The 22,164-nt window shown below is 40.0% G+C and overlaps 1 protein-coding gene across 1 annotated transcript; it reads left to right on the top strand.

Moving 5' to 3' along the window:
- The first annotated feature begins 846 nt into the window (after window positions 1–846).
- On the top strand, window positions 847–19,566 carry INHBA (inhibin subunit beta A). Its single transcript, XM_075083706.1, has 2 exons — window positions 847–1,542; window positions 12,487–19,566. Exons 1-2 carry the CDS (start codon window positions 1,155–1,157, stop codon window positions 13,371–13,373), a joined length of 1,275 nt encoding a protein of 424 aa, XP_074939807.1. The 5' UTR covers window positions 847–1,154; the 3' UTR covers window positions 13,374–19,566.
- The last annotated feature ends 2,598 nt before the right edge of the window (window positions 19,567–22,164 follow it).

The following is a 22,164-nucleotide window of genomic DNA, read 5'->3' as shown; positions in this document are numbered from 1 at the left end:
ATGTAACACTTTTCACCTTCAAAGCATTTTTCAGACATTACTTGATTAACCCCAAACCTAAATATATCTGCCTGAGAACTTCTAGGCACAGACTAGCATAGAAGTAGGGATATTTCTGGTGTGAGGGCACTACCTTAGCATGTCACAGATATGTGCCGTACCAACTCCTGCTTAGACTTTCAGTGCCTGGCCGTGTGTTGCAGCTGGAGAGCGTATCATGTATTATATAGCACTCCAAACAACAGTGTTATTTTGCTCCTGTCAGATCTTTTGCCAGTGCTGATAACCTCCAGCATTTAGAATTTAGTAGAAAAGATCTTTTCTCTTCTGCTTAAGGCAGAATAACGTTCTGCCCAAAATATCTGGAGCCCCTGCCCTCCTACCCATCTCATTCATAAGATATTTAACATCTCCGGCTACCCCTAACAATACTAGGCAGGACCAAGAGCAAGGTGCTAGTTAATAAAAGGATTCACTCTTTCATTCATTCATGTTTCCTCTGTTTGGTTAAGCCAGTGATACTGTTGAAGCAATAAAACAAACAAAACAAAACAAAACAAAACAAAAGAAAGGAAGGGAAAAAAAGGGGGGGGGAGGAATGACAGCTGGGGGGAGCTAGGAGGGTCAAACGGAGAGAAAAAAAAAGAATCAAAAGAGTACATTTACAGGAATAAAAAGAGATTTTAGAAAGGAGGGAGGGCAGAAACCACGAGTAGTGATATTTGAAGAGAGGTGTGTGTTAGGGGAGCAATGAGCATAAGGAAGCCAGCCTGCCTGTTCCTCCCCCTTCCTAATCATAGCCTTTACTCACAGACAAAACTCCCTCCCTCTCTCATTCACTCACTCACTTTAGGCCAATCCGTCCTCTCTCTCTCTCCCCCTCTCTCTGTGTCTCTCTCCTACTCTGAGACAGAGTCAGAACTCTTCTCCCTGACAGCCACAAACATCTACAGCACTTATTGCATTCAGAGAGGGAACCTGCAAACAAAACTTCACAGAAAACTTTTGGTTCTTGTTCCAGAGAATTTGCTGAAGAGAAGGAAAAACAAACAAACAAACAAACAAACCAAACCAGCCCCAAAAAAACTGTGCGTGAAGGGGGAGGAAAAGCAGGGCCTTTTAAAAAGGGAATCACAACAACTTTTGCTGCCAGGATGCCTTTGCTTTGGAAGAGAGGATTTTTGTTGGTGCTTTGCTGGATTATAGTGAGGAGTTCCCCAACCCCAGGATCCGAGGGGCACAGTTCAGTCACTGACTGTCCATCATGTGCCCTCGCCACGCTCTCAAAGGATGTGCCCAGCTCACAGCCTGAGATGGTGGAAGCAGTAAAGAAGCACATACTGAACATGTTGCACTTGAGGGACAGACCTAATATCACCCAGCCGGTGCCCAAGGCAGCACTTTTAAATGCCATCAAAAAACTCCATGTGGGAAAGGTGGGAGAGGATGGTTATGTGGAAATAGAGGATGACGTTGGAAGAAGAGCCGAAATGAATGAAGTTGTGGAACAAACCTCAGAAATCATCACTTTTGCGGAATCAGGTGAGTGCTTGAAAAACAAAACTGTAAAATATCTTTTGTGCCAGAACCGCAATTAACTTCTTCACCTCAGCAAAAACGTTTTCTGCAAGGTTGCAGGATGAGACTTGGGGGAAGGGAGAAGGAGGAATGGGATGGGGGGGACAGGGCTCTGAAGGAATTTGATTTTTCTGACTTAGTCTTGGCTACAGATTACACTTGCTAAGCACAGACAGCCACACAGGGAGGAAGCTCTCTAACCAATCTTGAGCAGAAAGTCAGGCTGCAGCGGGGTCCTCCAAACTGTGCCTGTGAAGCCAGAGTACTTGCAGTAAAGTACTGGATTGCAGAGCTCATGGTGGAAAAAAAAAGGGCTGAAGCCTTTTGGGGAGTTTATCAAGACAGAAAGTGAGCTGCAAACTACTTGAGAAACAGCCTTTTCGTGTAAAAATTATAATGGAAGTTATAAAATCAGATGAAGCAGCTTTAACTTTTAGAAGTGAGAAGGCTTTTTTTGTTTTGGTTTGTGTTGGTTTTTTTTTTAATTTAACACAGCATCTTCGGCAATTGAGAGTTGCAGGGACTGTCAGATGACTTCAATAGAACCGGACAAGTTGCTGTAGCTGATCCAATTTCTAATGCAGACTTCTGCATACTGGAAAAAAAGATTCTGTTCCTAAAACGCTCCTGCCAAAAATATGCAACCTTGGTAGGGTGTATTTTGAACTCTTTCACAGTTCTGTGTTCCCTAACTCTTATACAGTAAGAGCTCAGAATATAGGTATTTACTAAGTAATGGCTTAAGACTAACGTCAACTGCCTGTAGGAAACAGTACTGAAGTTGTACTTTTCTGTCTTGTTCCTACATGACTAGGACCAAACCCCATTTTAATTCAATGTATATATATGTGCATTATTTATCTGTTAGTATATGTGAATATGTTTATACATGCATCAGTAGCAGTATCTTGCAATAACTCTATCATCTAACAGCAACTTTTTATGATGCTGTCTAGCCAAAGCATTTTTCCTGTTGCCAAGACGGTTTTAAAAGAATGTCATTGTTTTGTTTGGTACAGCATATGGTAGGCAAAGTATGCAAAGGAACTCCAAGCATTTTTGTTTAAAAGTTTGCTGCAGCAGTATAAACAATTAAGACAACACTCAGAGTTTCCAGTCCTGAAAACCTGTTGACTCAGATGTTCTGTTTGCAGGGAAGCCATGCACAAGAAGTGTGCATGCTTTTAAGAGCAGACATTCCTGCTGGCTGTCCAATTTCCAAATGTACAAGGAGCCCTTGCCTTTGGAGTCCCTGTCAATATACACATTATCAATTCTTTCAGTGTGAAAGCTCAGGCGTTTTGTTTTTTCCATCCCCTCCACTTCAGAAAGCAGGCAGAAGGTGTCAATGCCAGTGGTCGTTAGGAGCAGGGGTGGCTCGATGTTAGTTTAGAAATGAGTTTTTAAAAGCAAGGAAATCTCTAAGCTATCTGTGAGTCGGATTCCCCACCTGGTTTTCAGCAGCTTACTCTGAGCACAGTGAAACACATATGGCATGAACAGTGGTTTCTCTTCACTGTGTGAGTCCCAATCATTTGTAAACACATTATTGTCTCTCCTGAGCTCTGACACAAAGGAATTTGGAATTTGATATATGCCTACTCAGTACGACACCCTCCAACGGCAGCTCCTGAAGCTATTGGCTCTCAGGGTCACATGAGCAGCGAAAATCATGCCATTGCCCACACGCTGGTCAATAGTCCAGCCACCGATCCCCCCCCGCCACAAGCTACCCAACACTAACACATCACTTAGTTTGACTTACAGAGTGTTGTCCTACCACTGCTAGCCAAGTTATTTTAAGAAGCTTATGCTATGGAGTAGCACCGCTGAAGGGCGATGGCATCCGCTGGGTTCCCATGCCTTTTCTTCCCTGCAGCTGCTGTTCTCTACCTTCACACTAAGCCCATCCTGGAAGCCAATGCAGGAGGGCTGCTCCAGCCCTTTTTCCCATACCTGCTAGGCTTTCATCTGGGAGGAGGGAGGAGCAATTAGCAACCCAGAAACCAAGCTCTAGGGTTTGGGCTTATAATGGAAATGATAAGTCCACTCTGTGGAGTTACTTCAGCCTGTTAAAACATATTTTTCATCTATAGCCGTTCATAATTGGTCTCTTGTTAACACCAGAGGACCTACCACACTTTACAGCTGCCAATGCCGCAGTGATTTACATAAACTCCACCTGGGATCTCTTCCACTCACGCACCAGCAGTATTGTGTGTCAAATATTAAAGCAGTTTTTTCTGTTGAGGAAAGTGAGGCAAAACAAGGCAAGGGATGTGTCATATAGGAAGTATGAGTTTAAAAGACAGGAATAGAATATAGCCACATGGACAATCCCCACTTTTCACTTTGTGGGAACTGGGAAGAGTATAGATAATTTTAAAACGCTGAGCAGCAGAATAAGCATGTTCCTTTCATAGTCAGGTTAATGTTCTTCCTGCTTTTAATGTGAAAGTTGTTCATCCTAAGTCAGCTGGGAGACAGGCCCTGGGCAGAGGGCGGGCTTGCCCATGGGGCACAGCTCAGGGCAATAGGAAATCAATGAAAATGAATGGAAACATCTCACATTGTATCAAATAAAGGTCTATGGAAAGAGAAATAAGACTTTAGGCTTTTTGTTCCTTTGGGTATGACTTGACATAAACCAGCCATTCCCCCTACCTTTCAGAAGCCACATTTACTACTTGCCTTCATAAAAAAGTAGTATTTCCATCTTTCATCGGCCGTATCCTCAGACATAAAATGAAATGGAGTGAATGAACAAACAGTACCCTGTGCATGTGACTATGGCTTGAGACTGCTATTTTCTAAAATAGACCAAAATCCAAATGAGCACAGGCTTCAGACAATTGGAGAGGAAACTAAATGCAGTGAACTTGTCTGAAGCACAGGTGTAGTTATGTCCAGGAAATCAGCAAAACAGTTGGCAGGTAGTTTTCACAGCTAACACTTCCAGGCAGATCTTTGCAAAACTAATGACCGTGAGTATTGGGCAAAAGTTTACAAATGCACCCTACTGTCCTTTGGCACTCTTACAAGTAAAACATGAAAATGATTTTCTACTTGCATATCAAACTAAGATTACTAACCTCGATTATTTCTGCTATGAGGGTAGCTGTGCCAGAGCTCTGCGGGTTACTTCAAGGTCTTAAAAATAGTCTTTTGAGGAGAGGGGTCATATAATTTTGTGACAAGCAAATCCAACAGGTTCTATAACTGAGATACTCAATACTCATAAAATATGGTTGGCTACTAACTCTTTCATGATTTTAAGAAGATGGCTTATTAGTCAGACCTGTTATTTTGCCAAGTAAGTTTGATCCTGGCAACTAAACTACCAACGAAATGGGTTGCTAACATCAGCCTCCAAGAGATGATAGGAATTACTGGATGGAAATCCTGAAATCCAAAGGCTTATCATTAGGAGAACTGTCAGGGAAAAAAAAAAAAAAAAGAGAGAAGTCTGACAGCTATTTCGCTATTTCGATACCTTTTTGTATCAGTTCATACTGAATTCAAGGTGAACTGACCGCTTTCAAGTGCAGATACATGTGTGTACACACTCATGCCTTTTCCTAGGAAGATGCCTACTTCTATACACCTAGGCTGGCAGTTCAGCAGGAGAAAAAGTATGGGTCGCTTATGCCTCTTTAAATCATTTAATCGATTTCCTTTTGAAATCAAATGTATTTAATGGCACAGATATCCGTGCTGAGTAAATAATGGCCACGAGAGGGCACACTGCAAAGGCTTTTTGCTCCACGCAAGGCAACCTTCCTGCAAACTCCTATTTTACCTAATTGGATCCTGAATCCCAGAGATCTTTATGCTTATCTGTAGCTTCTCTGAGTGGAGCTCTTGTTTCTCTCTTGTGGTTTATTCAAAAGGCAGAGATTCACTGGAGTGGAAGACTGTAAGTAAAATAATGCAGGAAGGAAACAGGCAAACGGGAAAAAGGTAAACTGATGGATGCTAGAAGTTGTAGAACTCTAGAGAGATTGGAAATTGGCATTATTATTTTTTACAAGATACTGAGAAATGTGACCGTGAATCATCATCTGAGCTGATTTTCTCACATCTATTTTTCAATGCAGTCTCCTTGGCTTTTAGAAAACAAGCCTATTTCCCTTTGATATTTCCCCCCCCCTTTGGCATGCTTTATCAAAGATTTCAAGTCTAGCAAACGAAAGCAAGTTACTTCCAGAAGAAAAAAGCCATTCTGTATTAATCTGTTTCATTGTAACAAAATGTGATAATTCAGGGAGGTTGGTTGGTTTGAGAACAACTTGAGAAAGCACAGAAGAATCTGAGCAGGTGGGAGCCAATTTAGAAAGAGATACCTGAGTGATAAAGTACAGCATGTGTCCATCTCTCTGTCTAGTCATGCATACAGTCTGGTATGCAAATGCGGTTGGGAACAGCAGAATATGCATTTGCCTGTATAGCCGCATGTATGTCTGTATGTATAGTTATGTCAAGGCAGAGACGCTTAAATACCCATGCAGCTTTACCTGCATCGTTGTAATGTGAATAGGTTCCGGCAGATAAGTATGTGCATTCATGTGCTCTCCTGTACGCAGTACGTGTCTGCACTGCATATGTGTAAATGATTCATGCTGAGGAGTTGTTATATCTAGATATGGGTATGAAAAGGCAATCTCATTTAATGAAACAGAGCTTTGCAAGATTGATTTAGGATTGAAGCTTAGTCTACTAGAAGCAATTGGAAGTTTTGCTATTCATTTCAGTGGGCTTGGGATTTGGGCCTTAGTGTATGGAAATTAAATATTTTCATGAAAACAGACTGACAGTTTCTGATCCACTTGATTTTAGAATTTACAACAAATCACTACAAGTATATATAAAAAAAATATTACTCTCTCTTTTGTGAAAGGCAAAGACTTGGTATTGCTTTTACCTTGAAATATCCTATTGGTACAAGCGACCCTAAACTTTGCTTGAGCAATTAGACATAAATGCAAAAATCAAGTAACAAAAAACTTCAACCAAACAAACACCTTTTTTGTTTCTAAATATTTAAAGCCATGTGGGGGAAGGGCTTTCAATTTGGAAAGAACTCTACACTCTGGATGTAAAGTGCTTCCCTCCTGACAAAATAGCAGAGGAGAGTCAAGGTTCACCAGAACTGAATTATTTCACGTTCTGAATGACCTTGTCAATGCCCCTTTGGATTAACTTTTTGAGAAAAGGTATTTAAATAAGGTTGCTGCTGCTTTTTCCTCCATGAATGCTTGGGGAATATTTCTTTTTCCTGGTTTTCTGTTTTGGTTTGCTTTTTTCTTACAACAGAAATCCCCTTTTGCTGGCAGCAAAGGGTATGCGAACATAAAGATAAGGTGTTTGTTATTTATGTTATAATTGCTCCTCCCTTTGTAAGAGACAACAGTCAGGCAGTCAGGGAGCAGAAATGAAAGTATGCAACCTAGATGACCAGTCACATCCAAGGGGTGATGAACAGTTAGAATAAATCGTTTGCCAGTGATCCATAGGCTGAAATGCATTCACAGAAATGGCCACTGTCTAATTGCGGTAATAACACATTTGTAATAATCAGTCTGCCTAGGGATAATTGCCCATCGATAACAGTGCTAAATTCAGTAAATAAATTCTACGTTGTGAACAATTCATTTAACTCTAGTGGTCACTCATTAGTAAACATTTTGAGCAATTATCTCTCAATAACCATGCTCTTCTCCTCACTCTTTTTAGAGAAACCTTTCTAGTAACCTATTTTTTTCTGTCTCCTGGGGAACGGAAATGAGAAGTAAAGAGAAGGATGCTTTTGAATGTAATTACAGATTGGCACGCAGTACAAATTCCCCCAAATCTAAACATAGGCAGTAGTAAAGTTAGCAACTAAAAAAGGAAAAAAAAGCTTGCTTTGTATGGAAAAACAGTTCACTTACAGTATAACGTAAAAACGGTTCAAAATTAAGCAGCGGTGAAGCACAGAAATTTAAAGTAACAGCACCTTCTTAGACAGTGAACATTTTTCAAAGGAAAATTTAAATACCGTGTATTAAGAGAAATTAAGAATAAGTCACATTATAACATCAGAGACGATAATCACTTTCATTATGGAAGAAACAGCCTTAATATATTAACAGCATACAGTTTAAAAAAAAGTAATTTTAAGTATCTTAGCATTTTACTCAAAAACCCAATCCTCTTAATTGTATAGCTTAGACCCTACCAAGTTTATGTATATAGCTTGACTAACAGGGCTTGATCTTGAATCCCACTGCAAATTGCAAGCAAATGAGCTGCAACTGCATACTTAAAGCCAGCGATACTGAAGGAAGGATCCTTAACCTCAGAGGAAGAGTGTGCTGGAGCCGCAGGCTCCTGCTGTGAGCCCAGCACGAACTACCCCATGCAGAGCTGCCACGGCCAGTCCCCCCACACCTGGGCCCGCAAAGGCTCTGCCAATCCCTCCAGGCTGTCCCGCGCTGTGCCCATCACCAAGTGCCGCTTGGGTGCAGGTACCAAGTACAGAGTCCTGTGCGTGAGCCCTGAACAGCCCTTCCAGAGGTGGAGAGGAGGGTACCTGTGCAGGCACCCCTCTGCTTTCATGTTCAGGTTTCTCTCCTAAAAAGGTGTGCAAGTACCACTGAAGAGAAAAACAGATACGAGCAAACTCTCAAGCTATATATACTGATTCCTCACTTTCTTTCCATTCAGTAACTCCTTCCATTAAAGCTTTTACCATATATGCCCTACTTCTTAGGGCTTGTATTTTTAACCATTTCTCACAGCATTTGCCAGTGTCACTCGCACAGCTAGACTGCTCCCTCAGCATCACAGCCCTCTTCCTGGAAGGGAATTTGCTTAGCAGTAAAGCAGAGAGGTTGCCTTTCCAAGGATTTGGGAAAGGGAGACGAGGCAAAGCAATCAAAGGGGGCCCAAAGGAGTCCCTCATCTCCTTTTTCAGCTGCTTTCTGCTATGATAACAATCCAGGCCGTTGACATCGCCGTTTATATGAGCATGGAAGTGATGAAGGCATTACCACTGTTGGGCTGTGGGCCTTTCCACAGGAGTCAGGCAGGAGGAGCAGGATGATTAGAAATGGAAAAAGACCCTTGCAAATCAGCTGTGGCAGATGAAAATGCAGGACAAGAGGATAAACAAAGTGTAATTCTGGAAGTGATACAATCCCCAACTTTCGGGAAGGTCTCCTTTTTACTTTCAGTTAGATGAAGCTTTGAACCTGGCCGTTAAATCAGGCCAAAAAGAAGAGACTGCTAACTCCCTAAGCAATATTTGGAGAAAATTAAATACAGTGATTTTTTTTTTTTTTTTTGTCTCAGAACACGTGGAGAATTTATTGTAGCACCGAACCTTTTGGAAATAAAGATCCTGTTGTAAAACGAATGTGTAATCATAAGAAGTCAGATCCAGAGATCTCAATTCAGTTTTAGTACAGGCCTAACTCTGATTTCAAAATGAGCTTGTCTGAGCATAGTCACCTCGTAAAGACTGCAGGATTCACACCATTTGTGCTGTGTGATCGTAACAAACTGGTTGTGAATGTGGAGAGAATTCAGAAAAGCTTCATTTTTTCCTAATGTGAAAGCATGCTTTCTATCCCCAACTTTGCACCATTCCCAGTCTCCTTCTAAAAAGATCTGTGAAAGGGAAAGTTTTGTTTAATTGCTATAAAACCTTTATTAACTATGCAGGCTTGAGGACTCAGGGTTTTGTTTCGTCCAGAAATATTAGGCTCATATAAGCTTCGTGCATCTTTTTACTTTAGAATCTGAATCAACCATTCGTGTGTGCAAATGTAGAGACACATCCAGAGAGGCTGCTATTGTAGCTAACAACCTACAGGGAGGCTGTTATCCCTGCATAAGGACATGTTTTATGCTACCTTGCTCAAGCTCACTTTCCTCAAGTGAAGAAAAAGCAAGTACTTTGGTACTTCTACCCTACTATTGTAATATTTTTTGTAATGAGGAAGTATTCAACTTTCACACATACAGGAACATATGAAAAACTAATTAAGAGAGTTCTCGAGGTTCTGTTTCTTTCATGTAATCTGTCAAAAAGAGTGGCTGCATTGCTACACTTCTGGCTAGCACATAAGGTAATATGGATATTTACTGTTGGAGATACGTCACTTCGTAACTATTTTCGGCTCCCACTAGCATGGAAAGAACAAAATGTGAAATATCATGCATTACCACTTAACAGCATTAGGTTATTCTGTAACACAGGGCTGTCCGGCTTTTCTGATCAGACGGGCGATGGAGCTTCTTCCCCTGCTGAGCCAGGTCTGCACCTGCTGGCTGCTTTCTCCAGAGCACATGACTGGGCCAGTTTTCCATGTTCATGTCCAGCACAGCTGATCTGCTCACGCACAGGATCCCTCTTCATGCCAGAACTGCTGTCTGTGCACAGCTTGGTACCTCAGGAACACAGAATAACTTTTGCGCTTCCCAGCAATATATGCCCATTGCCCACACCAGCCTGTGAGCTCTGGTGAAAGGGAGCAGCTGGGAAGGGGCTGCTGGTATCACAACAATTTCTTCCCCCATCTTTTTTTCCCTTGCGTAGGGACAGCAAGCAGAAGGGGTTGGATGAAGAGCCTTGGAGGCAGCAACCTACTCATGTCAGGTCACCTGCCTTCAGGTTCCCCGGAAGCCCAAGACTTCCTCACAAAGGGTTTATCAGGACTGTGCCAAGGAAAGCGATAAGCTAAAGTTAGAAGTTTGCTTTAGAAGAGAGAGTCGAGGGGAATGAAGCCACAGGCTGGATGGATGGCCCTCTCAGGCCTTAGAAGTATCCATTCTCATAGAGAACACTATAACTTTTCTACGTACAAGGCAACCAGCCTTTCAGACCACACTTCCTTTGGACTAGAGAAACGTCATTGTATATCTCCTCATGCTCTGAAGCCCAGGCAGGAATGCAAAGAAATAATGTCAGCTGGTAAAAGCTGACTAATGAACTCTCAGCCATTATTGAATGAGTCTTATTTTAAAAATAATAGAAAAACAGTAACTCCACCATGCCTCACAGTACTGGTCAGCTTCCTCTGTCTTTTCTATAAGCCACTTCCTTTTCTATGGCACAGTCCCACTGGTTCATGTAGCATCCTGACAAATAAATGTAACACACTTTGGAGACTGGCATCAGCAAAGTCTGTGAGAAGTAGTTAACACAAACCATGTGTTTCCCTATCTCAGTGACAGTTAAAGTCTACAATTTCACACTCTCACTTAGAGGGAAAACAAAAACAAAATGCTGCACACTTTGGCCACTGTAATTCAGAAACGTCTGTCTCTTTGACCTGGAAATGCTACCAGGGAAAGCCAAATGTGCCAGTGCCAGGACTTTGCAGAGGAGGACAGGAACAGGTAGCTCAAAGGGCAGCACAGCCTGCCTACCACATTCAGAAACCAGGAACTCCTGAAATTGCAACTGAATATGGGATAGATGTCTCTTGTGATTTTGACTCTCTTCTGTCTCACCTGAGAATGGGGAAGAAGGGAGATGGTCAGAGAGCCTGTACTAGTCAAGGTCAGTGGCAATGGGAAACAAGGAGGACAGCCTTGCTGCCATGAGAGCCATTTTTCCTGCATGTGTCCAGCCATTTCAGTTTTGATGATCACTTGTCCTTTTAAGGGTGCAAAGTTCTCGTTCCCTGAAAAGCAGAACCACTGCACAGAGAATTGGGTCAACAACCGTGGGTAGCTCAAGAATAATATCAATGATGAATTGATAATTATGAATACTGTTTCTGTCTCACTAAGGTCAGATACCTGTGCATTTCAATTCTGTGTCGCCACTCCAACCTGGCCTCCATGCTGAGAAAGAACAAAAGATACCAACACGGCTTTTTCTTTTGTCAAGAAAATAGAAAAGTACCTCTCTTAAAAAAATAATACCACCACCACCCCCCAGCTAATTCATTCTCTCTTAACTTTTTCATGCTCTAGTGATCAAATCATTAAACAGCCCTCATTATTCATTCCAACTTCTGCCAGGGATATGAGCTCTATATCAGAGAAACACCCCCTCACCATCATAATCATCATCATGACATCTCAGCAAGTTGATACAATTATGCCAGAGAACCATCCCCATAATTATACAGTTCTTTAGCTCATTTCTCAGTGTATTCACCATTACTATAATCACAGTGAGTACAGGGTGTTAAATTAAGAACAGGATCTACAGCTGACATCTCACAGGATGGAGAATCTGCTTGCTGCAATTCTGCAATTCTTCACAATATAACTCTGCAAACCTTTCAAAGCTGAGGCTCATATTTTAGAATTTCTTTGTTTTTTAAACAGGTGACATTTACAACTCATTTTAAGATGCATATGAAGTAGCATTTTATGGAGGGAGAAAGGGCAGACCTCATTCCCGCATAATTTCCAAAGTATTGCCAAAGAATTGGCAGGGCTGGAACTCACTCCCTAACTGTAGCTGTTAGGCACAGAGTTGTATGCGTATGGTACATATAGTCATGCACTGTTGTCAGAAAAGTATTTTTGCCTTTTGGCTAACAGTGATCACGAAGACAGCTTGGGCAAATGAACTCTTAGCAGCTAGTGATGCTTGTTTGCCATGAGATGCTTTACATAAATGACTATCTCATTACTATAACAAAATGCTTTGGTTAAAATATGATACTGGAAAACAACAGGCAAAGAAATACTTTTCTAAAGAGACAATTTTCACAAAAGACAAACTGAGGACGAGATTTGGTGAAGGAAGGTTAGAACAGAAGAATCATAAAAATTTAAAAAGCCAAGTAGGAAACCTAGGGATCTTCATGCCTGTGGTGACAGTAACAGAAATCTCTTTAATGGAATGAATGCAAGCAGGCATACTAACAAGTTCTTCCTGTCTATTTCCATTTACCAAATCAGGCACAGCCAAGAAAATGTTGCACTTTGAGATTTCCAAGGAAGGCAGTGAATTATCGGTGGTAGAACATGCTGAAGTGTGGCTCTTCCTGAAGGTCTCCAAGGCCAACCGGAGCAGGACAAAAGTCACCATCCGCCTGTTTCAACAGCAGCGGCAGCCAAAAGGCAACTCTGAAGGAGCAGAAGATATGGAGGACGGGGGGCTGAAAGGTGAAAGGAGTGAGACTTTGATTTCAGAAAAGGCTGTGGACACCCGTAAGAGCACTTGGCACATCTTTCCTGTCTCCAGCAGTGTCCAGAGACTCCTGGACCAAGGCAAGAGCTCTTTGGATGTGCGGATTGCCTGTGACCTGTGCCAAGAGACTGGAGCCAGCCTGGTGCTACTCGGCAAGAAGAAGAAAAAGGAAGAAGATGGGGAAGGGAAAGAAAAGGAAGCTGGAGAACTCACAGGAGAAGAGGAGAAGGAGCAATCACATCGACCCTTCCTGATGATGCTTGCCCGGCACTCAGAGGACCGCCAGCACAGGCGGCGGAGGCGAGGCCTGGAATGTGATGGCAAAGTCAACATCTGCTGCAAGAAGCAGTTCTTTGTCAGCTTCAAGGACATAGGATGGAGTGACTGGATCATTGCACCTACAGGTTATCACGCCAACTACTGCGAAGGAGAGTGCCCCAGCCATATAGCAGGCACATCTGGTTCATCATTATCTTTCCACTCCACTGTCATCAACCATTACCGCATGCGGGGCCATAGCCCCTTTGCCAACCTCAAGTCATGTTGCGTGCCCACCAAGCTGCGGCCCATGTCCATGCTCTACTATGACGATGGCCAGAACATCATTAAGAAAGACATACAGAATATGATTGTAGAAGAGTGTGGCTGTTCATAGACGCATGTGTGCGTAAGACCCTTCTCGTTAAGTTGAGAAGAAAATGTATTAAAAGCCCAAGAAGAGGAAAGACCAGACATGGTATAACCTTTTTTGAATGAAACAATCATCGGAAATAAAAGCAAAAACAAAAGGAAGAGAAAAGATTAAAAAAAAAAAAAGACTTATGGAGGATCAGAAGAGACTTCAGCTATAAAAAGGAAGAAACCTTCATGAACCCGGGCTTGAATGAGATATGTCTGAATGGCGGTATGGGTTGGGGATTTCCCCTTCCTTTCAGTATGCTCCTTACATTATTACATAGTATATTAAATATTAGTTATTACTAGGGGAGTTTTGATCCCTCCCTTAGTTACCCATCAGTTCAAGCCGTGGTAGCAGCTCATCTAACCTGCAGCAATTTGGACAAAGTCCAAAACGTCATTGAAATTCCTTTAAAAGCCATGTGTATGAACACTACATTCACTGGCACTTTCCCCCCCCCAAATTTACCGAGGAACTGAGTAGGTGTGTAGTGTTTGTGTGTATATATATATGGCTATGTATTTATATACATATCTCTATACATACAGACACTATACACATACATATATTTAACATTGGTAAAGGGACAATATTGTGCAGGTGTATACACCTTCATCTTCTGCACTACATTTACAAAAAAAAAAAAAAAAGAAAAAAGAAAAAAGAAAAATGAAGAAAAAGCAGAATAAAAAAAGAAAGAATGAATGAATGAATAAAAGTTACATTTTGTAAAGGTGCTTACAACATTAGAACTATGCAACCTAGTTGGTTTGAAACTGTTTACCTGCGAAAGAAAGAAAAAAAAACCAGAAAGACTTTTTTTTTAAATAGAAGTAACTTGTTTTAAAAAAATTCTTCAGTGAGAGATACTTGAAAGGAACATGTTTGTCCAGTTACTGGAGCCAAACATTTCTATATTTTGTAAAAAAAATTTTTAATCGTTTACTATTTGCACTACAATGGTGTCTGACCTGTCTAATCCTTATTTAACAAATCTTTGCAAGGGAGGGTGGTTGGGTGTGGGAGGGGTTGAGAGCTGCACTTGTTGTGAGCTATACAAGAACTGCTACAGCACACAAAATAGCTATTTTTATTATTATAATAATTATTATTGTTTTGTACCTTAAAATGAATAGACACATACACCAAAGACATTTGTGCGAGCCTCTAAAAAGTCTGTTTGTGGTTGGTACCATTCACCTGTAGTAAGTTAGGGTTTGAATTAAGGGTCAGTGGGTTGATTACATTTAGGCTAGAATATCTGTTAACCAGTTAAATTCAAAGAGAGCCCTCAACAGAAAAATTGCCATTTGAAGTAAGCCCAGAAAAGCCCTGAGATTTGGATCCAAGGTGCTTGGATCTGAGGTCCATCTAAGCATAATTTTACTCTTTTGCATGTACAACACTAAGACTTGTCCCTGATGCACAGCAACTGTGCATTGCTGGGAAACAACTTTATACAACGGATATACATATATATATATATGTATATATTTCTGTATGTATATATGTATGTATACACAAGGTATAAGCACTTCTGGCTTCACTTTAATGTTCTTAAAACAATGAATGTTTGTGTGCAAAGCACAGTATGTTAAAAGATTGTTTGTTACTACCAAGTGGGAGGCTACACGTTCAAAATGGTATTTGTGTGAGAGAAACCTAAAGTGCTGGTGTACACTGAGAATGTCTTGATGTAAAATTGCAAGCAGCTTTGGGCCCTGTCCACCATTGCCCCTGCAAATATACAGAAAATGGCAGTTGTGGTAGGATTTCTGTTTGAAATGGAGTCTTCAACAAAAGACTGGCTGTCTCAACCACCACCCCCTAGCATGACAACTCTTCATGCGTTTGCGCGTTACCTGTAAGACCTAATTTTCAGTGTCAACACCTAACCTGAAGGGTCCAACCCATAGGGCATAGGTAGATAGTTTTTTTTTAAAAAATTCTATCGCTGTCATATTTAAAAGAATGTTAAAGTTACAACATTTGTCTTTGGGTAGGGAGAGATGATAGAGGGAGTGGGAGAAACCTTTAGGCCCTGTTTACACTGAGTTTGATAACCCTGAGCCTGAAGCTTCAGACTCTCACAGGTTTGCAGGACCAAGCCCCTGTTAGCTGCCTTCTGACAGGACAGGCTTCAAAACGCCTCTCACAGAAAGAAGCACTGACACGGCTGCCCACCTTGTTGAGAGCACAGTCTGTAAAATAAAATAAAATTAAAAAAAGAAGATAGCACAATTTAACCCAGTCACATTGGCTAGGGATAGCGTGTTAGCACCTTCCTGGCAAGAATTATGTTTAAACAGTGTAATCAGGGCCCTCAATTTTGTCAGCCAAAACTGTTTGTGTGTGCGTGTGTGCGTGGGTGTTCTCTGTGTGTGCATATGTATGTGCGCATGGGCGCATGTCCTTATTTGTATGTATCAATAGAGATTCAAGAAAAAAAAGGAAAAAAAGAAGAAAAAAGAAAGAAAAGAAAAAAAACCTTTCCTCCGTTGAATAGATATCAACATACATGCTTATAGCTAAGTTTTCTATCTAATTTATTCCACAGTATTTAGATTGCATAGTACAGCTAATGGGTTATACATTTATGTACTTTTTATACAATGCATTTTTTTACAGACTTGTTTGCAATTTGCAAAAAAAGAAAATTTTAAAATTATAACAATTGGAAAAACACTAAATTTGTCACTAAAGTATTCTGTAAAATATCAAGGCTTTCTAATTTAAATTATTTGCAGAAGTTTGTTGGGTTTTTTGTGTTTTCTTCCTGGGGAGAGGGAGGGATACCAAATTCTAGTAGGAAAATTTTTTAAAAAAAGATGCACAGCTGATTTATGTTTATAACTTAAACAAACCAAGTTTCTGGCCCTACTTCATTTGAAGCAAGTGGCAGAACTACTGTTGATTTTTCTAGTAGTAGAGCCAGGCTCTGGAACAGCAGAAGCAGGGACATAGTCCATGACAGTTGTTGAGGAGAGTACCTTTTAATTCACTAGGCTTTAGACTTGGCCTTAAAATTTGATGCGTTCTGTCCCAGAACCCTTACTCATGTCAACAGGCTCTTTGACATCTACTGGTCTCCTTAGAAGAGTAGTAAAACTACTTACATGACTAAAAGTAGCCAGGGTGAATCACAGGTTCCTTCTGCTGTGGGCAGTGTGAAGGGAAAGAAAGGATTTTGAATGAATGGCACAATATCCAACATTGTTTAATTCAATTATTTAAACCAGGCTGCTTGCATCATGGTTGATCTCTGAATGTAGTGGCAATGGAAGCAGGTGAGATGGCTCATGTGGGTAAAAATTATTCTCAAGCGTGAGTAGTTAGAGAGCATTGGAGACCTGAAATCCCAGCACCTTCCCCTAAATGACAATGGCAAAACTCCCACTGGTTGCAAGCAGAGTAAGTTTAGGCTCACAGTTTTCCTGGCCAAAGCAGAAACAGCCTTTGAAAAGAAGTCTGATGCTGAGTTTGATACCAGCTGTCATGTGGTGAATGGGGACTGGCCCTGGAAAACATGAAACTAGCCTGAGACAGATTCCAAGTGAGGAAAGAAAATAAGATTTTAGATGTGGTGAGCATGTTTCATGATAAATACATCAAAAACAGAAGAAGGTTTTCAATTCAAGAAGTAACTGTTCCTAAGCCCTGCTTTTTAGCTTGCATTTGTGTGTGTATATTAGTCACAAATTTTAAAGGTTTCTCCCTCCAATGTCTAGATTTGGTCATGGGGTTTTGATTTGTGGTCAGAGTTATTTAAAGTAGGGAGAAATGAAAAACTATATGATAAAATAAAATAAGAAATTGGGATGTTAATCAAGACTGACTGATTCCAACAAGACACCCCACCCCCAATAATTTTATTTAATTAAATCTGCATGTACTTAAAATAGCATTAGAAATTGTTACCATATTTAAACAGTTGTTCAAGGGCGTGCAGTCTCAAAAATTACTTCTCCTTTCAGGTATGACTATACCAAAAAAAAAGAGAGTCTTTTAACTACTAACACATTCCTTTCCATATAACCTACTTCCTGTTTATATTGAAAATGTATTTTCAGTATATATTTAATCACAGAAATGTATTTGTTTAGTACCTCCACAGTCTTCTTGCTTCACAGTTGACCACATTTGGTTGTCTTTCCCCCTCTCCAAGTCAGATGCTCACTGGATACAAGGTCTAAGAAACTGGCAGAAGTGCATGTTAAGATGTTTCTTTGGGAAGGCTGTATGTATTTGTATTCTTGGGGTTTAGCAAAAGGAAACGCTTACAGATGCTTATAATTATTCTGCACTCATATGTCACAGCAGAATACCAATCTAGGGCCCGGAACTGCAGAAATGAATGTAATGGGAGTTTTGTCATTGGCTTCAATAGAAACTGTCTCTTACCAAATCATTGCAAAATAAGACCCCGTTATATAGACCTGCTTTTTTTATATTTAGTTGAGATTTAAGCCATCAAGTTCATTTAACTGTGACACCACAAGGCCACGTAAAGGCTAGCAGCAATATATCCAAGGCAGAGAAGTTCAGGCATCTGTAAACTCTACGTGCAAAATGAAAATTTTTATGGACTATAGTTACTTGTGTGGAATAGTGCCTTACTCTGTAAGCAATGCTGTTGATTTCAAAGGGTCTCCTTTCCTAGAAAGTTACCAGTCAACATCAATAAAGTGAGCAAAATCTATTTCTGGTGTGCAGGTAGAAGAGAAGCAATGGAAATGATTAAGTTCTTCAAGTTAAACCTCATGTCAATAGTGTACGTCAGTATAAGAATCAGACGCTAATCACTTTCCTTACACTGAAAAAAGCTTTACTCCTCATCTGCTCTCACTGCATTACATGTGGAGTAAAAAGGTTTTCAGTATGAGTAAATAACATAATAATTTGACCTTTCATGAACAACTATAAGCAACATTTTCATGGGCAGAAACAAACAACACTTCTGGGTTATATAGGTATTTATTTTTTGAGATATAGTGAATCTGTGTTAATTCTCAATGAGTTTCTTTGTATTTAAAAACTTTCAAAACCAATACATTGACGATGGGTTGAAGATATATATATATGTGTATATATATATACATATTATATATATATCTACAGTATATATATACACACACAACTATATATATATGTATATACATATATATATAAATTATGAAAGCCAAGATATTATGAAGCCTATTTTGTTTTCATCATTTTGTGTTTTGTTGTTGATATTATTATTATTATTATTATTATTGTTATTATTATTATTTTGCATACTACATGCAGTGCTTTAACCAATGTCTGTTCGGCTAATGTAATTAAAGTTGTTAATTTATATGAGTACATTTCAACTATGTCAATGGTTTCTTAATATTTATTGTGTAGAAGGACTGGTATTTTTTTTATTTACATTATGTTTAAAGAGGTAACAGTTTGATATGTTCTCATTTGTTTATATTAGAAGTTATTTATTTTCACGGCATTCCGTCTGGTATTTTGATATTTGGAAGGCATGCTACCTATACTTTGTACAGTTAGTGGGCAGTATTCAGCAGCTCCCGGTAGAATTTTAGGCCCTATGTTAAATAAAAGACCTGTTTTGGATTTTTATTTTAGGTCTTTCCTATTGGTTTGCCAGGACCACTCAGTGCACTTATTGCCAGACACTCTGCCTGCGTGACCAATTTATTCCTACTGTATTTACCCAGGACAGAGGACCAAAACCACCTCTGGTGTAAGTCCAGTGACTTCAGTGAAGTTATACCAGAGATGTATTTGGCTCATAGAGAAAATGCTTGTGCAAATCAATGCAAAGAAAAGAAAAGAAAAGAGGAAAGAAAGAAAGAAAGAAAGAAAGAAAGAAAGAAAGAAAGAAAGAAAGAAAGAAAGAAAGAAAGAAAGAAAGAAAGAAAGAAAGAAAGAAAGAAAGAAAGAAAGAAAGAAAGAAAGAAAGAAAGAAAGAAAGGAAGGAAGGAAGGAAGGAAGGAAGGAAGGAAGGAAGGAAGGAAGGAAGAGAGAGTCTTTGCATTTGGAAGAGGATTTTAATGTGTTAAAAATGTTTGGGTCAGCTACTATTTTATTTTACTTTGTTCTTTTTGTTATTTTGCTCTTTCTTATACAACAGCAGCAACAACACAAGAGAAATAAATAAAGGGAGTTTCACCAAGCATTGTGTAATCGTCCCTTAATATGCATTCCTGGTTGGGAAATTCATGGGAGCTGGGGAAATAACAGAAAAAATTTAACCTTAGAGGTGAAACCTGTGGGTGCCTCTTTGGCTTGAACAGTGTGATGCCTTTCTCTTTGGTGTGACTATGCTAAATGGACATTCGAATTCATGGCCCTACATGTAATGGAATTTTATGTTGTTCACTTCTTGTGAAATGCAGCGAGTACAAAAGCTAAAGCCAACTGCAACTTCCCTTTGCCTGGAGGCTGTTAGGTCTTCAACTACCATCACTATAGTTCCCTTGAATAACCCAGAATTAGATGCTTACACAGATAAAAGGAGAATTTGTATTACCAAGACAAAATTGTAAGGCTGTCAGTTCACATGTGCTAGTTTATAAATTGATTAGTAGAGAGATGAAGTGATCAAAGAGGCCTGATCACAGCCAGCTGATCCCTGGTCTGAGTGAGGAATTATCTGAATACCCTCATATTTGAAAGTAAAGTGAACTTATGAAGGGTTTTCACCAGCCATTGCATTCCTATAGTGATAAATGGACTCCTGCTACATTCCAGTGGGGTGAGAATCAGGGAACAAGAATTTTGAGGTTGATCTTGAAATGGATTATTTGCACAGTGCTCAAGCATAGGCCACCACAGCTATAAGCAGGCCTTTCAATAATCATGCACTGAAAGCTCTTCTACAAAGGCTGGAGAAGTTAATTGCTTTCCTCTTACTAAGTTTTCAACAAATCAATGCAATCAGAGCTAGAGAAAGCCTTTGTTTAGGATATAATTAAGACTTGATTAAATATTTGCTTTCTTTCCTTTGTTATGATCACTATTATTATTAATGCCAGCAAGAACAAATCCAACCGGATTTGGAAGTTGCTCTAAGAGAATAAAATCGAAAGAGCTACTTGATTCCAACGGCTATTGTATTAACCTGGTATAAATGAAGCTTACACTTCAGGTGTAAAACAGGGAGATATCCTTTCTCTGGCATAACATGAAGTGCAGTACTGGATGGTGTAATCCAGATATTTTCCATTTTATCCAGCCATTTGTTTTTCTTTTTATTTTAAGAATGCTATTGAGAACTGTTACTATTGTACAGGCTTGTTGAAATGCCTCATCTGAATAGAACAGTGGAGAACTAAAAGCTGCCTTTTGCACAAGCAGAACAATCTGCTAAAACTGAAAAAAAAAGTCAGAAACAAATTAGATGGAGCTAATAATATATATATAAAGACAGATAACACCAAATGATTTTGCAGAACAGATATACAGATAGTGTCTAGTCAGTGTGGATTTCCTGCCTTAGAGGAACATCTTCACACTGTTGCTTGGGCTATTGAGTCACTGGGCTAGTTTCAGTGTATATCATGATTCTTTTTGTGCTTGTCACAGGGCTAAGAGAGTCTATGTTTTGGTAGTCTCAATGGCTGCCCTCAGTGATCCCTTTCTTACTTAAGTTTGTCTGTCTCCCTGAAATACAACCACAGACTGATTTCAAGTACTGCCTAGGGCTCAGAGTGACTGTCCTCGCTTATGCTGCAGATAGAAATATAGCACAGTGATCAAATCCATGGTTTGCAAATACCTGCCACCCAGCTTCTATGAGCTCAGGGCATGTCATGGTTTCAAAACAGCTATATTGAGCATTGTCACCATTTGATCACATCTCTCCTGTCTACTATTGCTTCTCATCAGCTTTGCTGGAATTGCATTGACTAGGAAAATAGTACAGAAAATCATCAGCTGCTAGAGCATCCCAAATCCTTTCTGCAGGGCAGAGTTAAGTGCATGGTAAGGTTTCCCTTTCCCATCTAACAGCCAGAAACTGTGAGCACCCAAAGTGGAAGGGATGGGAGAAAGGTCCACATGAGTACACACCATCTATGTATCTTTGTCTTAAAAGGGCTGTGAGAGGGAATGGGTTGACTTTGTCTTTGAACAGTGACACTGCATCTTATGGACACAGTAGCAAATTCAACGTAGACATTACAACACCACATCAGGAAGCTGTATAACAATTATTTAATATGTCTGACTCATCCAGTCTCTATTCCATGAGAAAGTTACTCTATTTCTGAGAAGACAGAAATGTATATCACCAGAGTTATGGCCTCCAGAATTTCATATAACAGCAGACAAAAACAACATAGCAGCTTTGTTCAAACAAGAAAAACATTCAGAGGAAAGTTGGCAACAGATACTAGCAGAAGTCCCTAGAGGGGCTCTTGAGCAGACTGCTCCTCCACAACTCATGCACACACAAGAATGCCTCTTATGGCTACATTAGGATGCAGTTTATAGGCCTGGGCTTGATCCTAATGAAGTCAGCAGGGTATTACAGACCTGGATGGCTTAACTGAAAGTAAAATGAGGTCCTATTTTTCAAGAAAGACCACTAAGCATAAGTGAGCAAAGAGTAAGATGGTAGATGATGTGGGCACTTTAATGAACTGCACATGAAAGTGATCAGAGTTGAATGCCTTTGAAAAATGTGAAGATAACCTAAATCACGGAAGAGGTAGAAAAATCTCCAGTTACAGAATGCAATTTCACAGGGTCTTTCTACATAAGGAGCCCA

This window comes from Phalacrocorax aristotelis, chromosome 2, assembly GCF_949628215.1.
Source record: "Phalacrocorax aristotelis chromosome 2, bGulAri2.1, whole genome shotgun sequence".
NCBI lineage: Eukaryota > Metazoa > Chordata > Aves > Suliformes > Phalacrocoracidae > Phalacrocorax > Phalacrocorax aristotelis.
Note: the sequence above shows the minus strand (reverse complement) of the source record. Positions and strands in the feature narration are given on the sequence as shown.

Bases quoted from the DNA above. Each gene is read 5' to 3' on its own strand.
- INHBA (XM_075083706.1), top strand. From the start codon at position 1,155: ATGCCTTTGCTTTGGAAGAGAGGATTTTTGTTGGTGCTTTGCTGGATT. The intron at 1,543-12,486 runs GTGAGTGCTTGA...TTACCAAATCAG, and splicing joins CATCACTTTTGCGGAATCAG to GCACAGCCAAGAAAATGTTG.